Source organism: Falco peregrinus, chromosome 14, assembly GCF_023634155.1.
Source record: "Falco peregrinus isolate bFalPer1 chromosome 14, bFalPer1.pri, whole genome shotgun sequence".
In the NCBI taxonomy this organism is placed as follows: domain Eukaryota; kingdom Metazoa; phylum Chordata; class Aves; order Falconiformes; family Falconidae; genus Falco; species Falco peregrinus.
Genome location: NC_073734.1, coordinates 3737496 through 3764151, shown reverse-complemented (window position 1 = coordinate 3764151; position 26656 = coordinate 3737496). Strand labels below are relative to the sequence as shown.

Below are 26656 nucleotides of genomic sequence, written 5' to 3'. Positions count from 1 at the left end.
GCGGTGCTGCTCCGCCCCTTGCCCGACCGCCCCAAGATGGCGGCGGAGAGCCGCGCCCCGCCCCTTCACGGCGGCGCCAAGATGGCGGGCGGCGCGGGGCCGGAGACGGGCACGGAGCTGGAGCGGGTGGTAGAGGCGCTGGAGCTGCTGCTGCGGCCGCCCGCCGGGCCCGGTGAGCGGGATGCTGTGGCCGGGCCTGGCCCCGAGCTGCGTCCGGAGACGCTGCGCAGCAACGCGGCGGCGCTGGCGGAGAGGCTGCGGCTGGAGCCGGGCTGGGCGGCGCTGCGCGGCCTGCGCGATGCTGTGCTGGCCCGGAGCCCCGCGCTGGCCGCCGGGACGGCGGCGGAGGCCGAGCCGGGCTGGGCCGTCGCCTGCGGGCTGCTGGCGCTGCTGCTGTGTCTCAGGGAGCGGTTGGCCGCGCTCGCCGCCGTCCCCGCCGTCCGCGGGCCCGGACCCGGGGCCGCTCCGCCGCCCAGCGCCGACACGCTGAGCGTGGCGCAGGGCCGGTCGGTGGCGCGGGCGCTGCGGGCCGCCGTGGGCCTGGGCCTGCTGCCCTACCTGCCACCGGGTGTGGGGCAGCGCCCGGGCCCCCCCGCGTCCCCCTCGGTACTGCCGGCCATCTGCGGGGCCCGGCTCCTCACCGCCACCACCGCCTTGACCGAGGTGGCCCGGCACCCCGCGCTGGGCAGCCCGCTCCTCGCCCGCCATCTCGGCCTCCTCCTCGCCAGCCTCTGCCTGCTGGGCCATGGCCCCACCGCCCACAGCCAGGTCCGTGGGCCCCCTCCTCCCGCTCCCCCGGTGTGGCCGGTGCCGGCACGGGCACCCAGCCCCACCAGGAACATGTCGGGGTCACCAGCTTCACCCGAGCCTGTGGCCATGCTGGGCTCCATGTGCCAAGCCCTGGGGCTGCCGGCCCCGTGCGAGGGAAGAGGGGCTGGAGGGGCACCGGCCTGCCATCGGGTCCAGTGCCAGCAGCCACGCTCTCCTCACTGCCCTGGGGTTTGTTTTTCCAGGGTGTTCCAGAAGCGGAGCGAGCATGGTGCCGGGAGGCCCTGCGGGACATCCTGGACCGTGTCTACCAGCCACTGGCGGTGCGGGAGCTGCTGGTCCTGCAGGGCCGGCCCAAGCAGGTACTCGGCAGCACGGCCATCCCCGGTGCAGGGCACGTACCACTCATGGTGCTGGGGCCGTGCCTTCCCATGCTCTGAGGGTACCGTTGCCACTCTCCCAGAAATCTTAAGCCCTAAAAACTGGTTTAGTGCCGCAGCCCCATCCCGGAACGCCGTGTGAGTGCATGAGTGAAGCAGCTTGGGCGCATGTTGCTCACACGGCAGCGGCACGGGCCCCACTGTTCGGGGGTGTGTGGCTGAACCCGGGGCTCTCACTGCGGCACGTGCTGCCTTGGCTCAGTAGTTACACCCGCTGCACCTGGCCAAGCAAAGCGCCTTCTCTTCCAGAACCTGCCCCTTTCCACTTGAAGGGGCGAAGTGGTGCTGCCTCGGCACTGGCTGCTGTTGGTGGCCGTTTCAAAGGCTGCTTCATGGCAGCAGGGAGGAGGAGGCGGCAAAATCTTAGCGTTGTTTTTAGAAAGTCCCTAGGGAAGGCACCATGTCCTGGCTCCAGGCAGGTGCTGTGGGTGGGTGCGTGCCCACTTGCCATGTCACGGTTTGGGGTCAGGGCAAGAGGAACTGCTGGTGCGCACACAGGTGCCGCTGGGTTGCTGGCTTAGGCACACTCAGTGCTGCACACAGACCCTCTGGCTGGAGCCACACGCGATTCCTGAGCAGGCAGAAGCTGGCTGTCCCATGTGCACAGGCTGCAGAGGGTCTGTGCAAGGCGCTTGCTTGTGCAGGGCCGTTCTCTCAGTGTGTGCTATGGCTCTCCTGCTCAAAAGCAGGAGACTCCTGGTTCAACAAAAGCCAAGCTGACGTCCCAAGCTGATACTTGGACAATGCCCTTAATAACACGTTTTAACTTTTGGTCAGCCCTGAAGTGGTCAGGTTGTTGGACTAGATGATCATTGTGGGTCCCCTCCAACTGAAAATATTCTATTCTATTCTATCCCCCTCAGCGCAGTGGTGCTGGCCTGCCTTGCTCCTCAGGGTGTCTGAGCAAGCACCTCCATTCGAATCGCTCATTTTGTGGGTTGGCAACCTCTGGACAGCTGTGCTGTTTTTACTGTCTGGGGGGGATTGCTTTGCTCGACCAGCGAGCCTGCAGGCTCACAGGGCTGTCTCCACTGCCCAGGGCTCCATGCTGGGTCCTGGCAGGGGTCACTGCTGCAGACCCCTTACCTGCATCAAACCCAACGTGTCCCCAAAGCCCCCTGTGCACTGTTTTAGTAACGTGGCATTGGGAGCTGCTGCCTGACCCTGAGAGCCTTTAATTAAAGGAGGGAAACTCTGCACGAGGGGATGCTTCTGGGGAGGCTGGCCTCTCTCATGATGCCCTAATTTGCTTTGTGCCACTGGATGAAGAAGCGATTTATTTAAAATGTTTCCCTGTCCTGTGCTCCTGTCTGGTCTCAGGTCCTGCAGGGCAGGGTGCAGGCTGTTTGCCTGTTAGTGGGGGTTTGCACAGGAGTGTGCAGATACTCTCCTTACCCTGCTCCTTTGTTTCCTTTCAGAGTCCCCTCTCTCCTGGGGAAGAAACAAAGCCGACCCTTGTGCGGGCTCCAGCGTGGCTGCGACGCCTTTGTGGTCAGCTGCTCTCTGAGAGGCTAATGAGACCCAGCGGGGTTCAGTCTGTGGTTCGGGGCATCATGGAAGGAACAGGCGGTGAGTAGGGTGCTCTAACGCTGCTATTGGCTTCCAGGATTGCAGATTAAAAGAGACTGTGATGATGTGTCTGAGACGTTTCATCCCACGAGAGGCCCGGGAAAGACAGTGCCATCAGAGCACTGAAATGGGAAACAGCTTTTGTCAGGCCAAGCTGTGTAACACTCGCTCAGCTTTTGCCTCTGGCTACGCTGAACTCCCAAATGGTGAATGCCTTCAACTGTACATGCCTTTGGTTCCGAGTACACCATCACGTTTGAGGTCCAGACTGAAAGCCTCTCAGCTCATTTAGTCTGTTTATGCCTCCATGGGGTCGCACCCTGTGTGTGTACGGAGTGCAGTTTGTTCTGAGGAGCTGTGTGGGTGCTGGTTTGGTGGGAGCCGTGAGTGGAGTGAGACCTGTTCCTCTCCAGGGCTTGGCAGTCTTGCTTCTCAGCTCTCTGTTGCCTGCCATGGAGGGAAACTGTTGCTCTATAAAAGCTGAATCCCACAGTTTTTAGTGCCAAAGCCTCCTCCAGCCAATACCAACCTGATGACACTGTCCAAGCATGAGCTCCCTCCGCATTTTCTCTTGTATGCCTATTTGCAGAAGTTATTTCCCGTTATCAAAGGTCTTGGACAATAATTTTTCCCCTTCTATCATTAAGTTAAGGTGTCTTCTGAAAGATGCTTGGTTTAAAGAGAATAGTAAAAGGTAGAAACCCAGTTTTTGGCCAGAAACATCTGGCGTCAGCCAAAACTGGTCCTGTCGTTTGCTGTCAGTCTGAGCTGATCTTGGCTTTCTGCTGGTGTAGCAGGTGGCGCTGGTGCTGAAGCAGCAGCTGTGGACTGGAGAAAATGTGACATGGTTGCAAAGATCCTGGCTTCCTGCCCACAGCAGTGCCTTTCCCTCGAGGACTACTACAGACTGGTATGCCCCCAGGTAGGTCCCTCTCTTCCCCTCCCCATGGCACGCTGGCTCTGGCTGGGAATGTGGAGCCAGCTCCCAGCTTGGAGAGTGCCGAGTACTGTCACTTCTGCTTGAGCGTGACCTGGCTTGAGCCAGGACAACATGGAGATGTTTTTCTGCTGCTCTGGCAGTGGGATGTGTTTCTACCCTACTCTTGAATTTTCCATATTTGATTGAAATGCTGGATGGCGTTGCCTGATCGCGCGAGCTGTTCAGCACTGCGCTACAGGGAGCTCTCTGCTGTCGAGCTCTCGCTTCCAGCCTTTGGCTATAGGAGTAGTGCAGGCTCTTGGTTTGAGCCCAGAAATGCATCCTGCGTTAACGCGTACGGGAAGAAGACCGGCCCTTCCATATGTGGAATGTTGTGCCAATCGTCCAGCAAAGCAGCATAGAGGAGGCTCTGTAAACTCTGCTGTTGGCTGCAAGGTGTCAGCCTGCCCCTCTTCTGAGGGACTGCTGATCTTTGTTCCTTTATCGTGGATGTGCCTTCCAGATTCTGGACTTGCTGCACATCCAGGACAAGCTGACAGCACGCCAGTTCCAGCGAGTGGCCACCACGACGCTGCTCACCATGGTGAAAGAGCACCCTCAGCTGGCACAGAAGTACCTGCTCCAGCCCTTGTTGGCACCGCTCCTGCGATGCTCTGAGACAGCAGGTACCAGCTGGTCTCTGCGGAGCCCCAGACTGGGGAAAGAGTCTAGTTTCTCTTCTCGCCGATCTTTGTCTTTCCATCAGAATTTTCGTGGGTCAGTGGCTGGGCGCTGAGTGTGCAAGCCCAGCTGTGTCAGTTGTGAGCATGTCTGTGTGACTGGGTGCACCATATTTCCTAGCACTTGAGTCAAATTACTATAGTGTAAAAGCCAAGTCGTGGGGCTTTTGCCATGTGCTCTTTGGGAAACTTTCCCAGTCTGACAGTCTCGTTCTGGGCTTCCGGATGGAAGTCGTCGGTTCCCCACGCTGACCGAGCAGCTCTCTGGGGAATAATCCATCAAGAAGTTGTGGTCTGTTTTGATTTGCTTGTAACCTTGCGGAGTTTACAACACTGCAGTGATATTTAGCACAGCTAACGAGGGCTTTTCGGTTCCCATGCTGCCTTGAATGGAGGGAAGGCAAGAGAACTATTAAGAGTGCTTTCTGCTGCTGGGCATGGGGGGATTGCTGTTCTGCTGGAGGCTCCTCTGCATGTTGGGGGTGCTGATATTTCTGCCTTTTGTTTTCAGAGCTAGCAGTGGAAGATTTGTCAGCAGGGAGCGTGCTGGTGACAGAGGCAGAACTCAGCAGCTGTGTGGAAGATGTGCTCAAGGTATCGTGTTTGATTCAGGCCTGAGAGCAGGCAAGAAGACTACTCTTAAGAAAGATCTGGTTTGAGCCTTTCTGAGCAGTTCAGTGTGTGTTAGACCATGAGAAAAATCTGTGTCCTGCAGTCGTGATGCTGAGGTGAGGCCAAGAGCTGCGCAGAATAACCTCGTGTGCAGCGCTGCACTGGCAGGATTGCAGCTTTATGCTGAATACCAGAGGCACAGCCCAAACCCATTCAAGTGTTCTCACCCCAAAAGGTTCTGTGAGATGGCAGTGAGCTCTTGCTGACTATTTTTTCCCCAGTGTCTTTCTGGTGTGTCAAAGAAGAGTCTGAGCAGTGGGCTGGTAGCCAGGAGTCTCCATGGTGCTTTCGTATCCTCTTTCTCCGCGAGCTGCAGCAAGTCTTTGCGAGCATTGCTAAATTGTGCAGCTTCTACAGGCTCGTTGCATTTGGGTTTGCTGTCAGAGCAGCTTCAGGACTTGGGCTGTGATGGCAGAGCAGGCAGCATGGCCAGCAGGAGGTCCTAGCCAGGAGTACCGCTGGGCTGGCACACGTAGCCTCAGGCTGTCGATCCCAGTCTGAGACGATTCCACTCACCTTCCAGTGATGCCACACCTTCCAGTGTCGGAGTTGTGCAGCTGGTCAGAGGGAAGGATGGATTGTAGGGAATCCTGCAAGTACTGAATCTTCAGAGGATGCCTGAGCTCACTTCCCAAGCTATTGCTGGTCCCCCTCTTCTTAGTGCCTCAGTTTCCTTCCTGTAGGGTGTGGATAATCTGGCTCATGCTGAGCCTGGTGGGAGGTTCGTGGGAGGGAGAACCTGCCAGGAGCTGCTCTCCCTGCCTCTGAGGTCTGCAGAGGGCAGCCTGAGTCAGAGTGCTGGAGCTGGAAGTCTTTCTACAGCTCCTGCAGTATTAACCCCTTGTGGAGGGATGGGCAGCAGCCAGCTCTTGTGTCGGGCCAAAATGCTTCTGAATGAGTGACCTGGAAAAGAGGGCACCAAGGTATCGGCAAGCAGCCGGCTGTGCTGGACCGCTCAGCCCTGCAGCAAGGACAGCTTGGCAGCAACTCTTGGCTCGTCGCTCGGTGGTTGTGCAGCCAGCTGGCAGTGAGGCATTTGCAGTGGGCACTAAGAAGTGAGCAGATTCGGTGCAGCTCTGAGGCTGGTGAGCTGTCACTGGGGTGAAAAAGAGTGAAGGCGATCTCTGAGGCTTCACAGAGCCACAGGGAGAGGTGGGAGAGCTGGTGCAGTTGTGCTGGTGGCTGTTGTTAGGAAGCCGAGAGCATGCAGGTATGAGAAAAGGAGGGTGGGAAGCAACTCAACCATGGGGAGATGCTTAGTGGCTGTGTCCTCACCTCAGGTGTCCCAAAAAGAGGGGGGACACTGCTGCTGGTCCCTGTGGGGTGTCCCCAGTGGTTCATCTTCCCTTGCTGATCTCTGTTGGGGGCTAAAGGCATTACAGTCTCTCTAGTTGTGTTGGACAAGTAAAAGTAAATTGATAATAAGTAAAGAAAATAATAAAGAAAGATGAGTATCCTGTTTTGCAGGGACCATTCTGAGCTGAACCGTGTGACACATGGGTTTCTGTGTGCATGAAGTAAATTTTAACACTGTGGGTGGGTAGTCCTTCCGCTGCTGTTGGGTGTCCAGCTACTTCCTCTGGAGCTGCTCTTGGTGCACAGTACCTGGAGGCAGCTGTGGGGCTTCAGCGCTGCTCTGTGTGCCTGGCTGCCGAAGCAGGAGGGATTGCTGAAGCTCAGAAAATGGAAGGAAACTCGGGTTTCATCAGGGAAATGCTCTGGCTTTGCCAGTAACAGACCTTCCGTGTTAGAGGAAGTGTCTTGTGGGCAAGACAGTGCAGGTTTAGCACCTTCTGCAGAGCTCCTTCCTGCAAGGGGTCCCTTGGAGCGACAAGTGGGGTGTTCGGGAGTGTCAGTCTTGGCTCTGGCATTTGGGGAAGAGGTGGGGTACATTCTTGTGCTCCTTATGAAGGAACAGGGCTTTTTGAGGAGGCCTCTCTTCTGAAACCTTCCCTCGTAGCTCCTTTTTTCTGCTGTTCCCACCAGTATCACCAGTGCCGTGCTGCAGGCTTCACTGCCTGCCCTGACAGCAGCCCAGCTTTCTGCTGTGTTCCAACCGAGAAGGACACCTCCAGCCCAGGAATTAAAATTTAAGAAGCTGGTGACTTGCTCACTGGCATGCCCCGAGGCAGGCTAAGCTCTTAAATGCTGTGATTGTTGTAGTATTTTGCGTAGTAATGATCTGTTGTAACTAGCTGGCAGGCAGAGACCAGTCTGGAGGGCTGCTCTGTGGCTGCTGTTCACAATGCGAGTGCTGGGGGAGTCTGGGGCGGATCCCTCCTTAATGACATAGCGCTGGAGGCCTGACAGCAGCCAGATTAGTGATGGAGACTCCAGCCTGCAGATTTGTGGGGGTTTCTTGCTTAGCAAGTGTCATTTGATGCTGAGTGAGAAACCATCCTTGGGGCTTCATCAGAGAGGCTTTGTGTAGAAAAGGTTCTGGTCAGGAAGAATGGCTCCACAGGGATTAGCACAGGAAAAAAGGTTTGTTTGCATCAATACAGCAGGGCAGAACTTTATCAGGACAATCTCCCTCCTACCTGGGTTGTCACACTGCCTGGAGCAGGCAAGAGCTCTTTGGTCTGTCCCCAGGGCACTTCCAGCCCTGGAGCAGGTGACTGCTCTCCAGCTGTGGAGGTCAGAGGTGTGGGGAGTGTCCTGGTGCCTGGTGTGAAGGGGCGGCATCTTCCAAGCAGGTAGCTCGTCAGCTGACACAGTTGGAAGTCCCTTGGAGAGCTTTTGAAAAGACTTCACCACCGCTGCCTGTACCCAGCTTTTTTCAAAGCTAAAAGCTATGGCGGGGAGATAGAGCCTGCTAAAACGAGGACCTGAACACAACAACCCTGAGTAAACCCTGAGTCCAGCTGCACAAGGCTTTGTATTTAACTATTTTCTAGACCAAGTTTTCCCAGCATTATGACTTTGAAAGCATCCTACCTGGCTTTTAGCTGTGGACAGTTCCTTTAAAAGGATTCAAAAGGAAATACAATGTCATAAGACTCCGGTGAGTGGTTTTCTTGTGCTCTGTGGGCAGCAGGTAGGACTTGTGTGCAGTGAGCTGGTAACAGTGGCTTTCCTGGGAAGGGTGTGCTCATTTCATGGAGGGCATTGACGGTAATTTGGGAGGCTGCTGCCTGAGACAGGAAGAAGGTGCATGGCCCTACAATGTCTGCAGAGCCCTTGCGGCCTAACTGGGCACACATCAGCCCAGCTGTCCTGCTAGGGACTGATCTCTGTATTTGAGATATGGCTCTAGGTGCAGTATTTCCGTAAAGATTTGCTAATTCAAAGGTGCCTATTGCATCTCTGTAATGCAAGACCTTACCCCTAAGCAGCAGACTTCCTGAATAGCTGGCTGCAGTGTTCCTGTAGCTTGGAGCCCTGCTGTGGTTAAGCAAATGCTAGGAGAAAGGTGGTGCTGAAGGCTGCTTTTAATACAGAATATGGCATAATCAGGGAGAACAGGCTCCAGACTGAAAGAAACCGAGGCTGAAAACCCTCTGCCATCCTCTCTGGTGGCAGCCATTCTGCACACAGACATGCTTTCTGTCCTTCCCTTTGCCTTCCCTCTGCTCCATGCAGGTGTTTGAGACTCTTCCCTCTGCCCTTCTCTCCGTAGGTGTATGTGGTTGGAAATGACAGCTCGAGCCTGCTGCTGCAATCCTTACAATCAGTCCTGGGAGTGGTTTTTTCCCTCTATTCCTTTGCCAAGCAGAATGTGTCATACTTACGGTAAGGGAAGGATTGTGCACAGCTTCTTCTAGGGTTTCATCTTCTCTGTTCTGCCCACCTCCAAAGGACATACTCTATATGGGCACGTACAGAAACCGAGACGAATTTTCTCATCCTCATGAGCTCTGGTTCAGAGTAGGCAGTAACTGCAGGTGTACACATGGTACACAACCTTACTGGCATGATCTGTGCCTGAGGAAGCAGTTCTTGCTTTAGTTTTTGTCTTCCCCGAAGCCAGAATGTTCGGTGTAGAGGCAAGCATGCCCTGTGGAAGCCTTGAGAGTGCAGTTTAACTCATAGTGCCTGCCTAGACCAGGGGCTGTGATTGTGGATGGAAACGGTGGTGCTGGGACCTGGCTGGGTGTCGAAGGGATCTAGAAAAAGGATAAAAACTGAATAAAACAACTCGAGCACTGGCTCTTGGAAATAGAAAATCATTCTTCTCCTATCTGAGATCACTGTCTTCCAACACATACAGGACCTGCCTCTTGGCAGCTGTCCCTCATGCTGTGCCCAGCCCCCCCCCGCAACTGACTTATGATGGTAAGCACCACGTGTGTCAGTTGTGGTGTCAGGGACAGTGGTGACCAGGTGCTGGCTGTCATCTCTCCTTTCTCTTCCCAGGCTTTCCCTGGGCTCCCCTGTGTTTGGGCCAGCCTAGTAAATACACTCCTGGTGGGTTTACAGTTTGGTGATGCTGGCATGTGGGTACTGGAGGGTTTCCCTAAAAGGTCTGTGTAGACACGGCCTCTGCTATTATTAAAGAGATCGTTAATCACTTCAAAGAGTAGCGAGTGCTGTGGCAAGTTTGTAGAACAAGCCAAGTTAACACTGCTGCTGGGTGATCAGAGTCACTGCTCTCTTTGCAAAGGAATTTGGCAGGGGTAACTAAAACCACAGCTGCCTGGAAGTGTTCAGGTTTCCAGACCTCTGGCACAGCACAGCGCTGCTACTCCACCTCATTAACCTGCATCTTTCCTTGGCATTTCCCACGCCACCTTACAGTGCTCCCCGTCTCCTTCCTCCTCTTTCCTTGGCACAGCTGACAGCTCTGTGCTTTGTCACATTGGCGTGAAGCACCAGGCAGGGTGTGCTGAGGCTGCGTGGAAGTGGCTGTCCTTATACAGACATGTTGTTCAGACAGAGTGCTGCCTTCCTTGCTGGGCTGAGATCTTGAAGGACCAAAATCCTTCCATCTGGGAACACAGAAGGACGGGATGTGCTGCTGATCCCATTATAAACTGGCACAAATGCCTTCAGCTGCCAGAGCTGTCAGCCAGCACATCCCAAGGAGTGCCCGTGGTCACTCCAGAGCACTCCTGTCTTTTCCTTTGCCCTGAGACGTGTGGTCTCATTGTAGTGCTGGTGTGCAGGGAGGGGTGCAGCGGGCAGAGAAAGGTCACCATTGCTTTCTCTTTCCTTGCCAGCTCCCCATGCCAGGAGATCCTGCTGTGGTTCCTAGAGAAGTCGGAGCGAGATGTGTCGCTGTCTGTGCTGGAAGGCTTTGCAGGGCTGAACAGCAGTGTGCACGTCCTCCACCCACGGTGCCGGTTCTGTGCGGGCAGTGAGGGTGGTGCCACCATTGCAGTGGAAGAGACCGTCAGGTGAGTGCTTTTGGGGCAGTGCCAGGTGTGGGGGGCGGTCCCCAGGCATCATTCAGCTCATAGGGCTTTTCACAGCATGCCTGGCAGGGAGAGCCCAGGCGAGTGTGGGGCTCCTGGTGCCATCCCACCACAGCCTCATCCCCCCACCGCCCCAGCTAGCCAGCTGTCTGTGCCAAGCTCGGGCAGGTGATGCTTCCACACAGCCTCTGGGTTCCCTGTACGTGGCACAGAGCTCTAACTCCCAGCCCAAAAAGCAGCACGCTCTGTCTGAGCACCAGTGTGCTCTACCTGCGTGCTTTTCCTGAGTCCTGCCTGCAAGGTGTCTGGGAATGGGACATGCTTCGTCAGTCTTAGTGCTCCTCAAATTTAACTTCCACCCTCCAGCCTGAGCCTGGCTCGTGGCAGATCACGCTGCATGGAGCGAGTAGAATCCCTCGGGCACAGGTGGCACCATCGCAGCGAGGGCTCTAGCAATGCCAGTGTCACAGAGCCAGCGACTCAACTCCCCTCCTGCTCTTGCAGATGGTCTCGAAAAGTAGAGGCAGACTGTGGCATGTGGGGAATAAACTACAGCCATTAGACTCCAGCCACGCAAACCGGGACTGTTCAGCAGTGTGACATTTGGTTTAAAGAGAGGGGTAGCTGTTAGCTGGCAGGTAGGAGCCCAGGGCAGTCTATCGAGCAGGCAGAGCCCACAGCTCCTGCCCAGGAGTGTCCATGGGGTGGGTGTGCCCAGAGCTGTGTGCACCTGTAATGAAACCCTATACAAATACACTTGCTTTGGTTTCATTTCAATCCATTCCTGACCTGAATTAGAAGAAGGTCTGCCCTGGGGTCTGCGCTGGTTAAACTGGGTATACTTTCAAATTACTCCTTAACAGCCCTGGCTCTGCCTGGGTCTGTCCTACTTTTATGGCTATGACCACTGCATGAATTAGCCAGCGCTAATCCTGTTCTTCATAGGATGGCTGGATTAAACATGTGTTTTGCACTCATGGTTTCTGTTAATGTTACTCCTTTAATGAATGCAGGTTACTTAATAAACTGAGGGCATGATCACGTACGTAGACCAAATGAACTGAGCAATAGTTTGCCTCCAGGCTTCTGCTTTGTGGTAGTGCTGTGAAGGAAAGTTTCCAAGAGAAGGCAGAAGTGTGATTTCACCTTGCCGTGGAGTAGTTTAGAGCCAGCCCTGGAGAGGGTCTGGGTATGTCTGTGGCTGTGACACAGTGATCTGTTTCAGCGATGAAGATGAGGCCCTCTACCAGAAGATTTCCTCCGAGCAGCGCCATGTGGAGGACTTGGTGGAGCTCTTGTCTCACTGCCAGAAGAGTGGTCTAGCTGGAGACTTCTTCATCTGCTGTCTGAAGGTGAGGGCAGGCAAGTCTCTGGTTGGGGCACATCTGTGGGAATGGTTTCCCTGGGCCAGGTGGTCTGCGTTGCAGATGGCAAGGGAGACCGATCGGCCTGTACATGCCTCCGGAGCACTGAGCCGGAGTACAGCATGCGGTGGAGCAGTCCTGCTATGTGTTGGGCAGCAATGCCTAGGAGAGCGAGGCAACCCTGGTCCCTGCAAAGATTAACCCTTGTTCCCCCAGGCTCTTTTGACAACAGGAGCATGCCTGAAGTTTAATGGTGTGTTTGAGGCTGTGAGTAATCCTTGTTGCTTCCTTGGCTCTAGCAGAGGGGCCCTGGCACCTGCTTCCTTTGATCATGAAAGAGCCCCTGTAGTTCCCTCCTGTCCTTGCCTGGTCTGGGCTGTGCTTTCTGTGCCCTTGCTGGCAGGTGAAGCCCTAGCCCATAGTCACACAGGGTTTGCAGCATCCTGGGTGTAGGGATACTGCTGTGATACAGGTGGGACACCCAGGAGCTGTGGGCAGCTCTCAGAGACCTTGATGTACTGAGTGGAAGGTCCTGATCACGTGAGGAGTCAGCATGAGCTCTGCAAAGGGGATGGGAGGGTATGGGTGTCTTTGTGAGCAGCCACTGCCAAAAGCAAGGCTGCGAGCAGAAACGGCGAGCCTCACAGCCCAGAGGACAGTTGGCCCTAGGAGAAATGTTCTGTGCGGTGTCCATAGGGACAGAGGTTTGCAAGGGTCTGGCAAAGGTCTGCTGTACCCAGCACCACTGGTGTGGTGACCACAGTGTTCCTGGCACCAGTTGGCCTGTTTAACTGTTGCCTCTCTGTGTCCTGTGCTTCTTTCCTGGCAGGCGCTGACTCACGTGGCTGCAGAGGACGAGGTGACTTCGAACTCGGATGTGGAACCTGGAAGGAGTCTCCTGGAGCTGGAGCAGTACCATGCCAGGCAGAGGAGGAAGCTACAGGTCCTGCAGCTGGTGGCCACACTGTGTGAGAGCGTCTCAGACACCGTGTTCACAGATGTTGCTCAGGTTGGTCATGGCAAGGCCCTGGGGGATTGGCAGCTGGAGTGCATGGCAGAGCAAGCTCTGGGCCACTGGGCTCTAAGGAGACAATGGCTGAAAAACAGCTGGAGAAAGCTAGAACGTCCGCAGGAAAAGCAGTTTGATTCAGTTGCAAGTGTCTCAACAAGGCACCATCCTATGCGGTGCCAGCAGGAGGGACTGCCAGCTGCAGAGACAGGAGGGAGCAGCCCAGCAGACGTCTCCATATTTGTGTCCATGGTTGAGTATTGAAAGCCAAGAGAGTAGTCTGTGTGTTAATCAAAACTCTGACTTAGCAGCATCTCATCTTTATTTTAAGCAAAATTTATTCCCAAGTTTAACAAAGCTTAAAGACATCTGTACCCGACAGACTTCTTAAGCGAGTGCTTGCTGCCTGTCCGTGGCGTTGGTGCCTGTTTTTTCTGGCACATCTCGGTAGCCACCTCCAGGAGCTGCGGTGGCTGGGCTGCCACCCACACAGCACGACACCGCTGCTGCGGGGTTGCTCTCTGGTCCCCAAACAGGCCATTTGTGGCTTTTCTTTGGTTTCTGCTGCTGGGGTGCCCACACCGGGTGGTATGTCCGGTCATCAGGCTTGGCATAACTGTGCTTATACAGTTGTCACTTTTCCATGTTTTCATGAATACACAGCTGCCGAATTTATTAAATATTGTAATTTCAAAGACAAACCGGGTCTTCTTGAACCTGGTACCAGAAAGGATTGTTAAAATACAGCACTGCTGTCTGCCCTGAGCCCACAGTGCAGCAGTGCTGAAGCAGGTTGACTGTCCTGCGCCATGCCAGGTCGGGAAGGCTGTTGGGCACCGAGGGCAGCATGGTATTCCCTGGCTGATCATAACTTCCTTATCCTGGTTTTTTGGTTTTTTTTTGCTTTAACTCCATGACCTGGTTATACCAGTTAACTGACTGGCTTGAGCAGAGGCAGTCGCTGCTAGCACAGGTTTCCTCACTTTTCTCTGTTGGGACAAAGGAGTCTTTGTGTGCGCTCTGCAGCGACAGAGGGGACCCAGCCGGTGTCACTGCAGCGCCCGCCGGTGCAGCCGCAGCCAGCACTGCTTTGTCCTCACCTGCCTCTCCATTGCAGCCACCCACACGGGACTGGCTCCACTCCCTGGGTCAGAAAGTCAGGGTGGAAAACGGGGAAAGATTTTGTCAGGTTTCTGGGTCCAGTCGTGAGTCTCGTATAAAAAAAAACGCAGACAAAAAAGCCATTATACTTCCACCTGGGGGTTGTATTTCAGGCAGGGCTCCCTCGGGTTGGGACAGGCAGTAGCAGAGCTGATTTTAAGCAGGTTCTGCAGCACAAGGTTCCTTCAGGGTGTTTGTTCTTGCTGTGGGCACTCTGGTATGTGGCTTTGTGCTTAATCGGGTTGGAGCAGGGGCATCCCAAAGCCAGACCCCAGTAATGGCAGCAGCTGTGGACCCCCGCAGTTGCGCAATTTATTTTATTTTCATTGTCTCACCCTCACAACCAAGTTTCATGAGATTGATGTGATTTCCTTGATACCCCAAGGATGTTTTCCTTTTGCATGAGACAGAAATGTGCCCCGGTGGTTTATTTTTTCAAGCTTTTTTACCCTTCCAGATTAAGGTGGGGTTTTTTCCCTTCTGGATTAGTTATTGGTTTTGGGGTGTTTTTTACTCTTTGTTTTTCTCAGTAGCTATCTACTGATTATTTATTCATGATGATTCTAGTTTTTGCATTAAACATAATTTCAATCCATTCAGCTTGTGTGTCACTGTTTTGTGAGAGCAGGTGTTCTGACACTTGTTTTTACTTTCTTGCTCTTTGGTGGCATTTCTTCTCTGGACTAATCAGCCCAGAAGGTACCGAAGCCTTTTCCGCAGCCCCTCCCAGCCAGCCTCCCTCCTTCCTGCAGTAGGGATGTGCTTAATGAAGCTGGCAGGGATCAGTTCTCCTGCTGATGAGGAAACATTGCCTGCACCCAGTGCCTGTGCCCTGGAGGCTGGAAATGTGGGGTTTGGTGCAATATAGTACCTTGTTGCCCTCATACTGTGTTTTCCAAAGCAGGAGCAAAATAGTTCCTTTTTTGCAACACGCCTGTTACGTAGAAGTGACCCTGATCCAGCTCCATCCCAGCATGGCTGGGTGCCACTGCAGCCGGGGAGCTTGCCCTGAGCCATGCGGTGCCAGCACAGCTGGCAAAGGCATGGAGAAAATAAACTCACTGATTTCAGCGTCTGTTAGAAAGGCAGAAAGCCTGTGGGATCGAACACGTCTGTGTCAAGAAGGCAGATGCCAGCCAGGCCTGGATCAGTAGGGGTTTGGAGGAGAAAAAAAAAAAAAAGTAGTATTGTGACAAAATCATGAAATGAGTGACACTTGTGGTAAATGGCCCAGCTCAAGCATCAGCTGCGCGTGGGTAGATGGCGCCTGGTCCTGGGGAGCCGTGGGACAGGAGCTGGAGCCCTGTGAAGCTGTCCTGGGCAAGGGCTGGGAGCAGCAGGCGCAGGGAAGGGGCTGTGCCATGCCCCAGCGCTCGCGGGGAGTGCAGGCAGGCGTGCTTTTTGTTGGAGTGGGTCTGAGCCACGCTAATTCCCTGCTCGCTCCGTGTCTGGCTGTCACTGCAGTGCTGCATGCTGGCTGGCTGCAGCCCCGGTGCCTTCTCAGAGCCATGTGCTCTTTAGCTCTCGCTCTCTTTTCAGTTCTCTACTCCAATTTTCCAAGCCCAAGCCTTTCTCTAGCACAATTTCACACGAACCCTTCAAGTTTCCCAGTTGTTGCCACCACCCCAGTCTTCCCTCTCAGATCCATCTGGGTTGCCTTCCCAGCTCCCGTCCCAGAGCACCGCAGTGGTGGAGCAGGGACAGAGGAGGCAGGGAAGGTGCTGGGCTGCCTACCCCTGCTCCTGCAGCCCCCACAGGGGCTTCTGCTGCCAAGAAGAACTGTCACCTTGTCCTGTGGCTGCGGCAGACAGGCAGTGTGAGCTTGCCCAGCCTGTGCTGGAGCATGGCAGCTGATGGACTGGGCTGTCTGGCTCAGCCACCCTCCAAGCCCTGTTCCCAAAACCCTTACCCACCAGTTCAGACAGCCCAGTGCAGGACGGGGGTCTGCCATCCCGGGAAATCAGCCTGTCTGTGCTACTGCTGGAAGAGTGGGCAGTGGTTCGGGGGCTCCAGCACCCTCAGAGCAGCAGTAGGAGCCCAGGCTCCCACCTGCATCCTCAGTGCATCCCCAGCTGGGATGCACCAGCACCCCAGCTGTCCCACAGCTAACTGGGGCTCCCCAGTGCTGCTTGAGCCCCCTCACCTGAGCAGGGGGATGGCAGAGGAGCTGGGAAGGTGCTGGAAATGTGACTGAGATGGGTCTGAGGGGGAAGGTTGGGGTGGTGGCAACAATAGGGCAACACAAAGGGGTTGTATGAAATAGCACTAGAGAGAGGCTTGTGCTCAGTAAGTAGATGCAGAAACAGCGAGAGCTAAAGAGTGTGCGGCTGCAGCGGGTACCCCGAGGTGTGGGCAGGGGCAGGCAGCGGCAGCCTGGGACCACCCTGGGGATCCCCCCTTCTAACTGTTCTTCCCCATGCTCTCCACTGGCAGGTGGAGGCGTTCGTGGCAGCCACGCTGCAGCGAGCCTGCGTCAGCTCGGCACGGGGCCCCGGCGCCGCGGCGGAGGCGCAGACCCTCGCCATGGCCATGGGGCTTGTGGCCGCCATGCTGGGCGGAGCCGTCCAGGTGAGGGGGCGAAGCTGGGGTGCTCAGCGGCCTTGGGTGTGGGGAGGGGTGAGACTGGGCACCGTCCAGGCACCGAGGGGTGCTGCAGCCGGTAGCGTGCTCCCTGGGTTGGGGTCACTCTTCAGTCCCAGCTTGTATGTGTCTGTGTAAATATATCTATCTATATATTATTTTTCCCCTGGAGTGGTGCCGGGGCGCTGGCTGAGGGTTTGGTCCTGGCAGGGCACCCCTGAGAGCTCGGTTAATTAATTTATAATCCAAAATCTCCTTCGAGAAGGTGCTGACAGAGCAGCGCAGTCACATACGGCATCTTTAAATACCAGCACTACACCCTCTGCATCCCTACACATCCACAGGCTCCATCTCCGGAGTGCAGCAAACTTCCCGGAGTGCACTGTACCATTCTTGCAAATCCTCTGTAGAAGCGGTACATCGCTTCGTTACGCTGTTACACGGCGTCAGCTGAACTGCCATCGGGGAGCAACCGCATGTTCATTACCGCGCTGCAATCACTCCAGCTTGCATTTACATCACTGAGCTGCCGGGGTTGCTTCATTCCCAGACTTGCCCAAAGGAAAATCCAACTGTTAATGGAAAAAGATAATTTATTGTGTCTATTGCTAAATTTCTAACATTGGGAAAAGAACATTATTTAGTTGGAGAAAACTTAAAACCAGAGTCTTGTGGCTCTAATGGGCCCCCTCCCAGGCAAGCGCTGCTCCTGCTCTGGCGTTAATGGGAACAACTTAACTTGGCAAATTGAACACACAAGGTTTTGGAGGCAGCTGCAAAGCTGTTTGGGTTTCAATAGCCAAGGTTTTTATGCAATCATCCAAAAGCTCCCTAAAATCTCTGCTAAAGCATCAATTTTCGGATCTTACAGCCCAGATTTTGCTGTAGGAGTTAAGTCCAGGGTAGGGCAGGAACATCTCCTCAGGCACTGCAGCTTCCAGACCGTGGCAGCTGCCTTGCCTGGAGCTTCCTTCCAGGCAGGGCTGAAGGCAAACCCCACACGCTGCTGGCAAGGTGGTGGGAGGGATGTCCCTGACAGCCGTGATGCTGAGCGAGAGGATCCCGCGTGGACGTGGCTCTCCTTTGGGCCCTTGTCCTTCCCACCTTCTCCCACAGCACCGTGGGGCCAGGCTGATGCGGTCGTGGCTGCTGCTGGCTTCTGTCCTGCCAAAGATGCCGCAGCTGGGATCAACGCTGGGGCCATGGGGCATGGCTGTCAAGAGGAGCTTGTGGTGCCGGGAGCCTGGCTCTTGGGGTGGGGATGGAAGGTGGCCAGCTTGGCGCTGCCCTGGGGCTACAAAATGGTCCCTGGGGCTCACGCACCCCTGGGCTACCTGCCTGCCTTGCCAGGAGCATCCAGGGCGCGAACCTCCATTGTGGTGGTGCCAGCACAGCTTCTCTCCCCCCTGCAGCTGCAATCCAGTGACTTTGCAGTGCTGAAGCGGCTGGTGCCGTTGCTGGAGGAGCTCTCCCGCACCTACCCCGATCCCCTCACCCAGGAGCTGGCCGCGGACCTGCGCATCGCCATCTGCACCCACGGCGCCTTCTCGCCTGCGACAGTGGGTGCCGCTGCTGACGGCGTGCTGGGGAAGAAGCCAGGGATGGGAATGCAGAGCCCTGCTGGCATCCCTGGCAGACCCCCAGGCCCAGGGAGTGGCCCGACGCTGCCACAGCACAGCCGCAGCAGCCCCTCAGCTCCCAGGGAGAGGAGCGAAGAGCAGAGCATGTGCCATGAGCCTGGTGCTGTGGGTCCCGCTCCAGCCCCCTGTGCCGACAGCCCGGCTCCGGCCGGACTCCAGGAGATCCTGGTATCGGCATACGACCCCCAGCCCCCAGGGCGGGCAGCTGCCCTGCGCCACCTCGCCAGCCTGATCACACAGCGGGATCCCGAAGCGCTTCAGCTTCAGGAGAAACTCCTGCAGGTACCAGGCTCCTGCCGCGGTCCCTGTCCTGCGCCGTGGTGCAGAGCTGGGGCTGAGCATGCTGGCAGGCTGGGGACAGTCCGTGTTGTCGGTGCCCTCCGACCTTGCCATCACTGTTGGCTGATGGCGCCAGGCGAGCGCCACTGCCAGCCCGGTGTGGGGCTGCTGCCAATGGTGCTCCCCCTTTCCTTGCAGGTGTTCCTGGAGAATTTGCAGCACGAGGATGCCTTCGTCTACCTCTCAGCCATCCAAGGTGAGCAATGCCTGGCTGAGGTGAGTGCTGTTGCTTTGTAGGAGAGGGTTTTGTGCTGGGGAGGCTTTGGGCAGTGAGAGCAAAGAGCAGCGGAGCTGCAGCCGGACTGGGGACTTGGCGTCTCCTGCTCTGCCAGACTGTGTCTGGAGCTGCATGCGGGCTCTGCGCTGCGCTCCCAAAGCCAGCAGGCTTCATCTCCCAGCTGTGCTTACTCAGTGGATAATGAGTTCATTTACCCTCTGACCAAACTGCTGATCTGCCCAGACCACAAGTGCCTCCTTGGTGGAGCCAGAGCCTGAGGCAAGGGCACCCTGGGCAGCTTCACCCTCGGGCATCCCCTGGCTGGAGGACACCCAGGATCTGGTCACCATCCCAGTGCCAGGTCTGTGTCAGCGGCCTGGGGCTGCTGTTTTGGCATGGTGTGGGCACAGCCCTGGCCCCCTGGCCCTGCACCTGGCCAACATTTTGGATTGCTGATCTGTTCAGCTGAGGCTGGCAGAGGTGTGGGGGCTATGGGGACCCACTGTTGCTCCCTCAGGGCTCTGCCACATCCATCCCCATGGCCAAGGCGGTAACTACCAACCGGTGCCAGCCACCCGTGCAGATGTGGAACCATGGAAGCATTTTCCAAGTTGGTTCACCGATTCATGGCCTCACAACTTGTTAGCCCCACTGAGAGGGGAGAGCACTGGCAGGCACACATCCAGCCCTGGTGCTGATCCTGGCCCCGCAGGCGGGAGGTGGAGGGCAGCAGGCTGGCAGGGGAGCGGCTTGCCACTCTGCTTACTGCTGGCTGCCCTCCTCCCCAGCCGAGTTGCTGCTGGGGGCACCAAGTGTGGCTGCTGCTCACACCACTTCCCGGGAAACCCTTGGGTCCACACTTGCTCCAGCATGCTCAGCACAGCCCCATGGCAGCGAGCTGCCTGTTGGGATTCGCAGGCAGGTGCCTCCACACCCAGGATGACACGGGCATCTGGAGCAATGGCCGCAACGGCAGGTCACGGTACACCGGGTTGCGTGGAAGGGAGGTGCCATTGCCATGGCCCAAAGCGATACTGGTGCTGCCAGGACCCCGGCTGCCGTTGGGTAGGTAACCTTCAGCAGCAGCCGGGAAAGGAGCTTATCAGGCAGCGTGCTTCCCTCTGCCTGTATGGTCTTGAGTGGGACGGGCTTGTCCTTGCCCTGCAGGTGAAACACAAACGCTTCAACCATCCAGGGGTGATTAATACACCCTGTGCAGCTGCCTCCGTGTTTCACAGCCTGGCTGCAGTCGTGATTAACCCTGATGCGGTTCCTTGGCGGTGACTCACCCAGCTGATGCCGCGCTGGCAGCGGTAGCTGTGGTGTGCCATGCGTGGTGCTGGCAGCTGTGCCAGGTGGGCTCCCCACTGCCCCGGCTGGGCTCCCTGCTGCATCGGCAGAGCCTGCCCTCCAGCCAGCTGTGCTGGGGCTGGGACCACAGCTGGCTTTTGTGGCACTGCTGGTTATCACAGAGCCCGGCTCTGGCGAGGAGAGGTGGCTGCCCCATCAGATGTGCCCGGGCTTGCAGAGGGTAAGCCACACTGGGCGCCCTCCGATAACTGGGGAATGGGGTTGGAGGTGAAGGCGGCTGCTCCCGGGGGGCAGGGGAGCTGGGGCTCACCGTGACTCAGCGCTTGGCACTGCCAGGGCAACCACTGCTGCTCGCTCTTTTGTTGGAGAGCAACTGCCTTTCCCCATCGGAGAGGCACCCGCCACCCAGGGAGCCCGGTGCTGCCAGAGCCCTGCCTGGTGCTTGGCCCCAGCCTGCATCTCTACAGGGATGGCAAAGCCAGCGCAGCCCCATGACATAGCCCAGCCTGCATCCCATGTCTGGGGTCTCACCCCTCTTCGTCCCCATGGAGACATGGCAGGTGGGGGGCACACTCGGGCTCTGGCTCCCAGCCTGGGCCAGGCAAACCCAGGGGTTCTGTGGGGCCCTGCTGGGAACAAGGACGCAGCAGCAGCTTGTGGCCGATGGCCAGGAGCTGGGAGCAGTGACCAGACACTGCACCCAAGCATCACCTGCAGTACCCGCCTGCCTCAATGCTGGGCCAGCCTGGGGCGAGCCCCGCAGCATCCGACGGCTGGCATGCCGAGTCAACGCTCAGTCAATGAACATTAACCAGCAGCAATTAGTGGGCACCTGCTGCCAACTGCTAAATTATTTATTTTTCAGCTTGGTACCCAACCAGGCCCAGTGCTGGGCTGCCTCCGTGCTGCAACTTTGCGCAGAGGGGCTGTGGGATGTGTCGTGGGACTGGGGTGGTGCGGGGGGTCCCATGGGCGATGGATGCACTGAGGGTGGCAGGGTGGCACAGCCGCTGACCTGGTTCCTCTGCCCAGGGTGGTGGCACGTGCCATCCTCATGCTGGCCCTGACCCCCACTTTCCTTCTGCTCTCCCCCTAGGCGTTGCCCTGCTCTCCAGCGAGTACCCGGAACGGATCCTGCCTGTCCTGCTGGCACGGTACAGGTGCCCGGCGCAGGGCACGGAGGACACCATGGCTGCCATCACCAGGATGAAGCTGGGCGAGGTGCTGATGCGCGTCATCCAGGCGCTGGGTGAGTCTGCAGCCGCGTCCGTGAGCATGGCGATGCTGGCCGCTGCCAGCAGCCATGGCACCGCTCAGCCCCTCGCTGCTTTCTGCTGTGCCACCAGGGTAAAGCCCATCGGAGCTTTTTGTTGTCCAAAGGTGAGACCCCACCATGGGGGGGTCTGGCAGCCGAAGGGCAGCTGGCTGGGGTTTGCCGGCAGGCGGGCGCAGGCGGTGATCCCTGCCAGCAGCCCACTGTCCCCTCAGCCAGCAGCGCTGGGCTCGGAGGCTGCTGGGAAGCGCCCGGACACGCAGGGCTGAGGGGTAAAAGCTGGATGAGGCCTTTCCGGCAGCCGCTGTTGGGGCATGTCCTAAAACGCCGTGTCTTATTCCTCAGCAGAGGCCAGGCCAGTGGGAGCGTGCAGCCAGAGCTCTCCACGGCGGGGGAAGGCAGCAGCCGACGTCCCTGCTGCCGGGGCAGCTGCGCGAGGGTCCCTGGTCACCGGCTGGGTGCTTTGTTCCCCAGCCAGCCGTGGCAGGGCAGACCTCCTCCTGCAGAGCCCAGGCCACCCAGGACTGGGGCTCCCCTGGGGCCTGTGCCACATGCTGGCTACCCAGCTTGCTGGAGCTCTCCTCCGGGGCACGGCTACCACCGTAACATCCCCTGGGCATGGTGGCACCCCTGAGCTCGACTGGCATCCCACCGAGGCCAGTGCTCCGTGGGCCAGGTTGTGCCACTCTGCTGCTGGGATGGGGACAGGGCATCCTACGGGCCAGCAATCCCATCATCTCCCCGTGAGCTCCAGCAAGTGGTGTGAGCAGTGGCAGAGCCTTTTGGTCTCTGAAGGCCCCTGGGTGATGTCCGTGCGTCCAGCCCTTGCCTTGCTTGGCGCTGCAGCTGCACCACGCTGGGGTTCCCTCGGCAGCTGCCCGCGGCACGGCTGGCAGTGGGACGGTGGGCACGGCCTCCGCTGCAGCTCTCCCCGCTCCCCGTGGTGCCTCTGCCGCAGGCAGCAACTCTGGCACGTCCCAGCTCGCCTGCATATTTATAGAATAAATCGCATGAAGTTGTTTTTGTTGCAAAGCTTCAGGATTTAAGAGCAAGGATTTATCCAGCACTTCCAGAAATGCTTTGCTCTGTGCAGCAGTGCTGCTGTGGTTCAGAGCTCTCCTGCTGCCTGGGGACCACCATGCCTCCCACCTGCCCCATCCCTGCATGCCATCCCACTGGAGTGGCTTTTTCCTATCCAGGAGGGGATTTTGCAGCAGGCACCTGTCACCCGGCAAACGGCCGGTGTGGGCAGCGTGGCTGGAAGTGCACAGCAGCCCCGTCCCAGATGTGTGGCAGCCCCATCCTGAGCACGCAGTGCCATTCCTCTGCATCCAGCAACGCAGGGCCAGGCACCGCACGAGGGTTCATGGAGACCTTCCACCGACCCGATTAGCTTTCGCTGCAAACCCATTAAATCTGCTCTGGGTGCACCACGGCAGACCTCTTCCCTTCTTCATCAGGGAGCATGTGCCTTGCTTGCTGCAGAAGGGGAAACGCTTCATGTTCTTTCTGTGACCGTCTGGCACAGGGCTGGTGTGCTGTTGGCTTTAGAGGAGATGCATCATGCTCAGACCATCCAGCACTGCTCAGGCTGCCATACTGACTCCTGGGGTGCAAGCATGGAGCAGGCTGTGTTCCCAAGCGGTGTGGCCGTCCTTGGCTTCACCACACTGCCCTGAGCTCTCCCACCCAGTGCCATGCAGGAGCCGTGCCTGCCCTTCTGAGTGCACCATCCTTTAGTAGCAGGGAGGGCCACGTAGGAAGAGTGAAGCTACAACAGGGTGGTCCTACAGAAGGACGTGGCTGCCTGCTGCCTCTCCTGCTCCTACCCAGCTTTGGCCATCACATGCAGTGTGTCCCCTCCTGGCACACAGCCGGTGCTGCCAGGCTGTTGGCATGCTAGTGGTGCAGGGGCCAGTCCCCAGCCCCTCGCCGCAGTGGGTGATGGGGTCCCTCCACTGCCCCCACAACTTATTCCTGCCCTGCATCCCACCTCAGAGCTTCCAGAACTTGGGAGAACCAGGAAACCACCGAGCTCACGGGCTGGCAAGCCTGCCAGAGCTTCCTTTCCTCCATTACTGCCAGGCGAGTGCCGCCCCACACTCTCTCGCCGGAGCAGCGCCTGCTCGGTGGGAGCTGTGCCTGTGCCGTGGGGTGCATGGCCACCAGCCATCCAGCTTGCACGGGAGGACCCTGCGCCGGGGTGACTGTGCATGCTGGTCACGGGCTCTGCTAATTAGGCGGCTCACACATCTGCGGCACCGCCATGTGCTAATTGGCATGGGGGGTTGTGCGGCTGAATTATGTGAGAATTTGGGCTTCACACTTCGTTTCTGTGTGCTGTATCTGTGGGCACCTCTGAACGGCCCCCTGGGAGCTGGGGAGATGTGGGGTGTTCTGGACAGCCCCAGACAAAGCTCTTTGCTGTGGGGTGTGTGCCGTTGGGGTTTCCTGGCGCCCCGGGGGACTGTGCCGTGGTGTTCTCATCTCTGGCACCATGGCGGGTCCCTGCCGTGGCTCTGTCTGCCTTGCTCAGAGCTGCGCCTGGGTCCCTGTGCTGGGCACAAGCTGTGCTCCAGATATTGCACCCAGCTGTTGCACAGTGCTGCAAGGGGGGGGACCCAATCCAGCTGCTCCTGATGGAGCCGGGGCTTTGGCAGGAAGGGGCTGGGAATTTTTCCTTGCCTGTGACATGCCACTCTGCTCTCTCTTGCAGGGGACATGGTGTTCAAGCACCGGGAGCCGCTCATCCAAGCCTTCCTGCAGGGCACACGGGACGCTGACAGCACACTGCGGGCCAGCAGCCTCTCCAACCTGGGCGAGCTCTGCCAGCGCCTCGGCTTCCAGCTGGGCTCCGTCCTCCAGGAGGTACCAGCTCTGTCCTGGCACTGCTGGCCCCTTCCCCAGCTCCCTGCCTGGGGAGTGTGGGGCCATCGCTTGTTAATGAGGGTGGTTCGTTAGCGGCTGGCAGGGCTGCTGAATGCTCACTGCTGGGAACACAACAGCCTGGAGGTTTCCATAAAGGACATGAGTGATATTTGCTGATATTGCGGAGTATAAAAGTCATTGGACCTGAAGCAAACACAGGAAATTCTAGCCCTGATTTTTAGAGCTAAAAGCTTTATAATCAGCTAAAGATATGGCGTGTTCGATCCTGGGAAGCGATAGCCCAAGGAACAGGCGGCGGTGCCTGCTCCACCCATGGCAATCCCACGGCAGGAGGAGACCTGGGGCACAGTTAGTACCTGCTGGAGGCACCTCCTGCTGCTTAACAAGACCTTGTTACCCTTCCCGTTATCACCACCCAGCTGATGGCTGGCAGGGTCCTGGCCCTCGCCCTGGCTGCAGGCTCCTGGTGAGATGCGGCTGCCGGAGCCACCAGAGCTGTGGTCCCAGCGTGCTGAGCCCAGCTCTCGGGGGTCTTCTCCCCAGAGGGTTTTGAGGGGGCTTGCTGGGAGCCACTAGCGTCACGGTCCGGCAGACCTTGAGCTGCTGGGTCTGTGCCCCCATGGGATGCTTCCTGGAGCAGGAGGGAGGTCAGGAGACTTCAGGGATGCAGCACGTGGGCTTCTTTCCCCAGTCCCTGCTCACAGCCGCTCGGCATCGGTGGGGTACCGGGAGCGTTTGATGAGATGCCAATGCACCACATGCTGCTATTTTGGGAAAGCGCTAGCTCTGCTAATTCTCCCGGCTGTCACTGCCGAGGGTTTAATTAGGTTCCTTCAACTCTTGCCTGCTTTTTTACAAAGCTTTCCAAGGCATCTGCGTGCCGCTTGGCCCCTGCCAGAGGGAGGGCTGCTCAGTGCCCTGTGCCTTGCAAAAAGCAAATCCCCTGGGCTGGGTGCTAGCAGGGGAACGTGTGGCTGCCCCAGGCTGGGCGCGAGGGTCCCATCCTCAGCTAACCCAAGGCTACCGAGGGACATCCCCACCAGCGTGGCTGGCTACTCTGCTGGGTCCCCCCACGTCCCCCTGACCTTGCTGACAGCCCCCCTGCCCTTTCCCCACAGGTCACCTCCTGCTTGACGGCCATCGCCAAGATGGACCCCAAGGCGGAGGTACGAAGAGCCGCTGTGCATGTGGTGGTGGTGCTGCTGCGGGGTCTCAGCGAGAAGGCCACCGAGGTGGGTCATCTCCCCACTTGTCCCCAGGGCAGGGGCAGCCCCTGCCAGGCGCCTGGGCATCCCCAGGCACCAGCACAGTGGTCCTTGGGGACAGCCCCTGCCCCGTGCGGGCTGCAGGGCTCATTCCCAGGCAGCTTCCAGGGAAAGTCCTGTGGAACCGGGACCTTCAGCTTGTGCCTCCCCCACCAAAGGGCCCCCTCAGTGCTGGATCCTTCCCGGGGCAGAGGGCATTGCACAGGGACATCCTTCTGAGCTGCTTGGCCGTGCCGTGGGGCATTGCCAGCTGTCGGGAACTGTAGGAGTTGTTCATCACTGATTTGACTTGGAAATGCCCAGTTTTTCCGTGAGCTGTGGCCTCCCTCCCCACTTCCCAGCAACAACGTGTTGGAACTCAGCTCCTGTGGAGGAAACGGCCGGTTCCCCACGGGAATCCCCACAGCGGGGATCTCAGCTTCTCCTCATGCCCCCATGCAGGAGGGATGCCGCAATGTGCCGCTGTGCTGGACTGCGCTGCTGGCGTGTGAGGAAACTGAGTCACAGGAGGGCCAGGGCTCACGCCTGGGGCAGTGTGGTGGTGCTGGTGGTGCAGCCATGTCCTGGCACTGGCAGCATTGGTGGAAGGGGCAGCACCGCGCCTGCTGGGGCACGCAGAGGGTTGTGTTTCGGCTTATTGCGGGTGCAGATACCGGCAGGTGCTGACACTTCTGCCCACTCTGCCCAGGTGCTGCGTGACGTCCTGCGGGATCTCTACCGCCTGCTGAAGCACGTGGTGGTGGCTGAGCCTGACAGTGCAACAGTGCTGCATGCCCAGCTGGCGCTGGAGGAGCTGGACACGGTGATGAGGAGGGTCCTTTTCCCTGCACAGACACTGGAGAAGAAGATCATTGTGCTGCCATAGCGGGGCTGGGGCAGCAGAAAGGAACTCTTCCTGCTCCAGCACCGGGGCCAAGCGGCTCCCCAAGGGGAAGGGTTCGCTGTGCCCTCAGGACACTGCCGGCAGGTGCCAGCAGGGAGGAAACCGCAGCCTGGGGAGGGTGGGCAGCCACCCCCAGGCTCCCTGCAGCCGGGGCAGTGTGGGCTCGCTGGGATGGGGCAGAGGATTAAAAAAGAGACACGCTCAGCCTTGTGCCTGTGACGTCTCTGGGAGCTGCGCAAAGCTCCTGGGTGCCATTGTGGCCA

The 26656-nt window shown here is 57.8% G+C and overlaps 1 protein-coding gene across 11 annotated transcripts; it reads left to right on the top strand.

Annotated features, from left to right (window-relative positions):
• The first annotated feature begins 49 nt into the window (after positions 1-49).
• On the top strand, positions 50-26597 carry TANGO6 (transport and golgi organization 6 homolog). Of its 11 annotated transcripts, XM_055818728.1 has the most exons (18): positions 50-768; positions 1014-1130; positions 2627-2777; positions 3572-3699; positions 4220-4382; positions 4948-5030; positions 8728-8840; positions 10268-10444; positions 11688-11814; positions 12656-12835; positions 16430-16564; positions 17989-18498; positions 18694-18751; positions 19691-19837; positions 21180-21332; positions 24073-24224; positions 25364-25477; positions 26199-26597. In XM_055818728.1, the coding sequence occupies exons 1-18, from the start codon at positions 82-84 to the stop codon at positions 26373-26375; spliced, it is 3372 nt and encodes a 1123-aa protein (XP_055674703.1). In that variant the 5' UTR covers positions 50-81; the 3' UTR covers positions 26376-26597. The 11 variants fall into 11 exon arrangements, 8 of the variants coding, with proteins under 8 accessions (XP_055674703.1, XP_055674704.1, XP_055674701.1 ...); XR_008749802.1 differs by lacking the exons at positions 24073-24224; positions 25364-25477; positions 26199-26597 and adding exons at positions 21702-23207; positions 23355-24058; XR_008749804.1 differs by lacking the exons at positions 24073-24224; positions 25364-25477; positions 26199-26597 and adding exons at positions 19940-20127; positions 20245-20303 and having other exon boundaries at positions 21180-21317.
• The last annotated feature ends 59 nt before the right edge of the window (positions 26598-26656 follow it).